This window comes from Diaphorina citri, unplaced genomic scaffold (genome assembly GCF_000475195.1).
Source record: "Diaphorina citri unplaced genomic scaffold, Diaci psyllid genome assembly version 1.1 scaffold81, whole genome shotgun sequence".
In the NCBI taxonomy this organism is placed as follows: Eukaryota; Metazoa; Arthropoda; class Insecta; order Hemiptera; family Psyllidae; genus Diaphorina; species Diaphorina citri.
Window position 1 is genome coordinate 159249 of NW_007377518.1, and position 6815 is coordinate 166063.

The following is a 6815-nucleotide window of genomic DNA, read 5'->3' on the forward strand; positions in this document are numbered from 1 at the left end:
CCAGGATAGGTACCTTCACGCTAGAAACGCGCAAACTAAACAAGATTATGCGATCAAAGTTTAGTTGAAATTTGAAAAGTCAAAAACTTTGCAAACAATGGAATGGAAGATGCAAATAATGAAATTGCATTATTTTGACGTGTCTAGCACGGTCGGTCGCGCTTCTCTTGTTCGAAATATGTTCAGTGAACAATGAAGGGGAACAATATTGAAGAGAAATGGTTTTATTTCTTTGTGATAGTCTTCTTTACAATCGTTTTCAATTTTCAGTCAAGTCACCGATGACATTCAGATAAATTCTAGGATTAGGATAAAGAAATAAAGCCTTAAAAAATAGACCAATAACTGAAGAGACGAATTTTATATGAGATGTTTTTAAATTCAAATCATTTGTGAGTAAATACATTTCTACTTAGGTCATTAGCATTGCAATGGAAATTATGACATCTCCACTATTTTTTTTTTTTTTTTTTTTTTTAAATTCAAATCATTTGTGAGTAAATATGTACCTACATTTCTACTTAGATCATTTGCATTGCAATGGAAATTATGGCATCTCCACTATTTTTTATTTTTATTTTTCATAGTCACATGTTACTCTCAAATCGCATACATATCTGACATTTTCAGCCTTATTTTGATCCTACTGTAAATCACAAACCTCCACTGAAATGAATGAGAAGACATAAAGAAAATGTTTAGATGAGAAAGAACAAGGAAAATTCTTTGCGTAGGTATATTCGGAAAGATTTTCAAGTTTTCAGAACGAACATTATCTTAATGTTTTATATTTTAATGTTCTGATACTATGGGACTCTCATGGTACTACAGAAATGGAAAAAAGGTTCATATTTTACTCTTTCAAAGATACTTTAGCATTCATAATAATAATAATAATTCATAAAGATCTTAGTATTTTATTGTTCTCTCTGTAATTTATTTTGTAATCAAAATCGCGAGTTGACAGAACAGTACTTTTCTTCTCAATAGAAAATAGAATATATTACTTACCGACTCGGAACAATGAAATCTTAGTAGCTATAAGATGGAAAAATAGTGAAATTCCCATTACCTGAAACATACAGAAAACACATGGAATGATAGTAATGTGCTGACAACAAATTTGGTGTATGAGGAAAATCCTTTCAACTGTACTATCTCATTACACCAAGGTTTTATAGTACCTTTCTGAAACTTTCTTATGAGATTCATCGGAAGTAAATCCTTGGATTCCTTGGTTTCACCTGCACTTGGATGACCTTGTAAGATAACGTCTCAACTTTTTCCCTCCATACACGGTAGCGACCTCTAGGCTCTAACAAGTGAACTTGGAGAGAACTTCAATCAGCAGGAAGACCATGAAAAACCTCTTTTTCTTCCCATTTCCAGAGCAAAAATCCTCTTCCCTAAGTGTTTACATATGGCGCCCTCTAGTGAGAAAATGAGAAAGCCAAACAAAATGTCAACAAGAAATTTTGAAGTAAACCAAAAGGGAGGAACTTGGGAAATTTTCTAGCAGCGCCACTTTCCATTTAAAAACATTATGCGGTTGAAAGACCAAGTTGATATTGCGTACACTTTGCAGTGTTGGCGATACAGCAAAAGGTTCCATAAGTTTCTCCCATTTGATGAATTTTCCCATCAGGCAGTGCTGCTCTCTAGTGGCCCGATTGTAGTACTAATGCTGCTACAAAATCAATGTGTTATCATATGTTTACTGCAGAGCACGTGTTTCCCCTTGAATAGTGACGGTTAACTTTTCAAATACAAAACGGACATTTTTCCCACGTAACCTTACAAAACGCGTAGATGTAAAGGTTTTTCTTGGGACGCGGCACCTGTTGTTGATTTATCCGCAAAAGCCTTGGGCTACTAGCGGGTGTGCAAATAGACATAGTTTACTACATAAATACACAATCCTATTAGCAGATTATTCGTAGATAACTACTTTGTGATTAGCAGGCAGGAAAAGATGTGCCTACCTACGGTTTGTGGCTGCCCAAGTTACTTCTGTAAAATTTTGGACTGAGAAATGCTTTGAAAATACGTAAATATTTTTCTAGGACGAATAAATATGTATACAATAAGTAAGAAACAGAGGAAAAAGGTATTTTACTTAGGTATATCTTATTTCTTCCAGTTGTTTCAAGGGAGTAGGTACCTACTTCGTTTTTTTATGCAAATATGAGACAATGGTTCCAAAGTTTCAAAGAACATACTTGTACCTGGAGCAAAACTTTCTAAGGATCTACATATGTATGTATGTATGTATGTATGTATGTATGTATGTATGTATGTATGTATGTATGTATGTATGTATGTATGTATGTAGCTACCTAGCTAGAAACCTACATATTTACACTTTGAATGGCACGTGTAACCAGAGAGAGAAGAGAGGGAGAGATGAATGGCAACATTACAAATGTAAAAAGTAAAAATAGGAGGTGCGTGAAGTTAGCACCACAACTTTTGCTGCGAATTTGTACCAAAGCCCATCATTTAGTACCCATTTTGTTCCATCAAACCGGGGAACGAGAAGGAAAATAGACAATATGGCTACCTGAATACAGGACACAGAGAAGGACGAGGACAGAGAGAGAAATGAATGGGATCATTACCATCGAAAAAAATAGGGCAAAGAGAGAGAGAGAGAGAAAAAAAAAAACAGTACAACTATTCGAATGAAGGACGGGACGAGAGAGAGAGAGAGAGAGAGAAAAGGAGAAAGAAAGAGCAAAAGAGGAAGAGTCACAGCAAATTAACAACACTGAAAAAGTTGGTAGGAAACAGATGGGAAAAATAAATGACGGAGGAAAGCAGAGGACGGATTAAACTTGTGAAGAGATTGAGAGGAAGTGGGAGAGAGAAAAACTTGAAAACGAAAGAAGAAAAAACAAAAACTTGACTAATCTTATTTAATGAGAGCAAAAAATACCATAGAGGGGAATAAAGAGAAAGGGATGGGGAAGTAAAAATGGAGGAAGGGAGAGTTGATTAATATGTGAAGGAAATGAAAATAAAAAAAGTGTACATGAAGAATGAAAAAAGTATAATCGCGTAATGGGGTTATCATTTTTCCCAGCAATAATAACACTGCTTCTACTGCTAATGAAGAATGAAAAAAGTATAATCGCGTAATGGGGTTATCATTTTTCCCAGCAATAATAACACTGCTTCTACTGCTAGCGATAATATTAATTTAAAAAATAGAAAGTAATAAATTTATACCCTCGAGTATTGACCACTGGGCTTTCTCTACCACCTAGCCCTGGGAGATTTATCTGTGGTCAGGTTTTCAAATGAAAATGTCACCGAGGCGTGAGGCGAGGAAGGGTTGTAAAATAGTGGAACTCTACTCTACAGTTGAATTTCAATGTATGGTCCATTGGTCACCGACCAAACAATTTGTATGAACGCCTGGTTTTTATTTTAGGTATGCAATGTGCAATAAATTAAAGTCGAATGTTCCCAGCGCAGTGATATGAAAGTCCAACTTGCCGGACGTGGATGCTCATTTCATTCGCAATTTTTGAGGGTGGTTAGCTAGGTATCATATTGCTTTGCTATCCATTTACACTTCAGTTATTATTATTTTTTTAGCCAATTTAAAGTGTTCTATAAAGAGACGTCGAATTGCCAGGTTAGAAAACTGGCGCAGCCTCAAAAAAGCGAAAACTCTTACCTTTCTTCCAGTTTCCAGCTGGACCGGCTGACATCACTCCATGCGCTCATACTCCGTGACCTGCGTCGGATCGCGTTGATAACGCGACTCGTGCGTCGACTCAGCGTGTTGGTGCCGGGCGGGAAATTAACGCGCACGACAGGGTTGCCAAGTCGCGCGTTGCCAAGTTTAATGTCGCCGTCATCGATAATGCTGATCTGTGAAGACAACGTGCGTCAGTGTGTCACTTTTAGAAGCTTAACCCATCCTTTAAGGCTATCTAGCCCCTTCACCTAAACCTCAGTTTGGGCTTTTTGTGTATGGAGTTGGACTTTTTGTGCAGTGTGTCACTCAGTAATGGATTTATCCTTCCGCAACCGTTAAAAAGGACCATACAAGATAGCCGTGTCCTAACTCGAGGACACCATATTTTGTTTTGCAGCTTCTGTGAGGCACGGCAAAACAGATCTCTACCTCCAAACAATATTCAAGAAGCCTATTTTATATTGTTCCTAGCCTAGCAATTTATAAGGGCTCTGGAAGAATTGAATTGTTTTGAATACTGTATTACAAAAATAGATACCAAGTTTGTTGTGTTTTCAAATTGAAATTCCTCAAACATACTACCCATACCCAATGTGTGTCATGAAATAAAACTATATCTACATAATTATGTGCAATTGCAGTGCTTCATTTCAACACATAAATTGAGACTTGAGAGTCCCATTACATCACCAGTTTATGCTCATGTGATAAAAATAATGTCATCTGTAGTATCTCGTGGTAGTTTATGTAATGTGTACTATTTTCGTGTAATCTTTCATATGCAATGTGTACTATTTTCCTGTAATGTTCCATACATATGTGTAGTCTTTTGTGTTATGTTTACTACTCAACAGCAAATCTCTTGCTTTTCATGAGGAAGGGAAAGAACGCAATAAAGTAAGTTGATACTTAGGTGTCTGAGGTCGGACCTTAAGAGAGAAAGAGATAAACAGCTGAGAGAGAGAAAGAGCAAATCCAGTAAAGAATAAACACCAAGAAAAGAAGAAGTAGATACGTATCTCAAGAGAATCCAAAGATAAAACTAGAACAAGAGAGAGAGAGAGAGCAAATCCAGTAAAGAATAAACACCAAGAAAAGAAGAAGTAGATACGTATCTCAAGAGAATCCAAAGATAAAACTAGAACAAGAGTACCTAAGTGAAGGGGATAAAGGAGAGTAAGAAAACGAAAAAGATAGGAAGGAGAAGGATGAATAAGGGGAGAGAGAAAGGAGGGGAAAGACAGGGGAGGGAGAGGAAAACACACAGAAAGGAAATGGAGAGGAAGAGAAGGTAGAAAAGAATTGGGAGAATGGAAAGGGGAGACTGAGATGCAAATGAGATAGAAAGAGGAAAAGAAGAGAGAAAAAAGAAAAGAAGACCAAACGAAGAAAATAAGAAAAAGGAGAGAGAAGAAGGAAGCTATACACCTGGGGTTTGTAGTCGGGTGCTGAAATGAAATTGCTTTGAATAAGGACAAACAATTCTAAACAAATGTTTGTATTGCAGAGGAGAAACTTTACGGATAAGAAATGAAAGAAATAGAGAAGAACGAATGAAGACAAACAGGAAATAAATGAAGGATCGAGAGATGTTTTAGAAGAGGAGATAAAAAGAGGATAGTAGACGATTAAGGAAGTAGAAGTGAAAGGTAAATGCACAATATTAGACTAGAATAAACTAGACTAGAATGATATTTCTTATTTATCCTCCTGGAATAGATTTGTCCATCCCAGCTTTACCACCTGGCAAAATAAGGGAATTTTCAAAGGATGTGAAATTGTGAAAGAAAGAGAAATAACCTATACCTAGTCAGTCTTTTTATAACTCGGAATAAAACGTTGCCAAATTTGAAACAGATAATGTAATGTTCTTCATGATACCATGTGTGCTGAACTGGCAACACCCTAACCTCTCCGGTCTCCATGTTTGAACTTTCGCGTGAAAACGAGAAATCTTGAGAGAGAGAAAAGTCTATAATAATCGGAGTTTTCATTTTGGAATTTTCATGGTGTTATTTTGGAAAATGGGAACCTCAACTATGAAAATTCCACAAGCCGAAAACGGCTATAGTCACCTGCTGTTTTTCCTGAATAGATCCGGCACTGGTCGACACGTTGTCTTCACTGATCAGATGTTCACTACTGTTATTATCCCCCTTACTCTGTGACGTCATCGTAATATTGTCTTCACTTTTGTACCCGCTCGCACTCAACGGGTTAGTGCGCTTCGAGGCAGGCAAGGGGTTAATCGGGTTCGGATAATAGATGTCCTCCTGGCTGTAACTGTCATTGTACAAATCGAAGGCACTCCGTTGCAAATCCAAAAACGTGGGCTTGTCTAGTTTTCGCATGCTGGTTCACTGTTTTCAACGGGTTAAAGAGAGTCCAGAAGAAATCAAACAGACAGAGAAGGGTTAAAATATAGTTTTATAAAAGAAATAATTGCATTTTTTTTTTTTTTTTTACTTTTTAATTAGATATGTCACAGAGTGAGCACCAACTTTTGCTTGTAGAAATATACTAATTATATATATAAAGGTAATGTCGTGAGAAGCGCTAGTTCCTTTTGAGCTTTTTCCCACAGAAAGAAGATCCGATAAAACTAGCTTTTTGAAAATGAATGGTAAATCTCTGAGAAAACAAAAATTCATTAAAAAAGAACGAAAAATAATCAGAACACAACAACGTTGCGAGAAAAATTGAAGAAAAATAGTAATAACAAAGAGACAGAGAGAAAATGGAGGGCGCGAAATAGGGACAAATAGAGGGAGAAAGAGAGATAAGGGGGGGAAGGATGGAAAAATAAGAAAGGGAGAAACAAGTGGTGAAAGAGGAGAGAGGACAGGGAGAGGGAGGAAAAGGAGAAAGGCGTGGTTGTAAAAGACAGGGAGGAAGACAAAGGAAAGAAGGAGGAAGAACAAAAAGAGATAAATACAAAAAGAGTGGTTTTAATTTTGAAATCACTGGACCATATTGGGACCCAGTAATGTCTACAGGCAAGATATAAATGGGAGAATGGTAAAAAGCATAATTACGTAGACAATGTGTACTAAGGGCAGGATAAAGCGGCATAGAAATTAGCATTCGGGTGAGTCTTGTGTAAATAATG

General features: G+C 36.8%; 1 protein-coding gene across 3 annotated transcripts in view; it reads right to left on the reverse strand.

Moving 5' to 3' along the window:
- LOC103522791 overlaps positions 1–6162 on the reverse strand; it is a 65847-nt gene extending 59685 nt beyond the window's left edge. For 2 of the 3 annotated variants that reach the window (XM_026832797.1, XM_008487888.3), the window contains exons 1-2: positions 5782–6162; positions 3683–3879 (exon numbers count right to left, since the gene is read on the reverse strand). In XM_026832797.1, coding sequence (XP_026688598.1) covers positions 3683–3879; positions 5782–6057 — 473 coding nt within the window. In that variant the 5' untranslated portion in view covers positions 6058–6162. Of the gene's footprint in view, positions 1–596; positions 1073–3682; positions 3880–5781 lie in introns of those variants that run through there. The other variant, XM_008487894.3, reaches the window with a different exon arrangement.
- Positions 6163–6815: the final 653 nt, after the last annotated feature.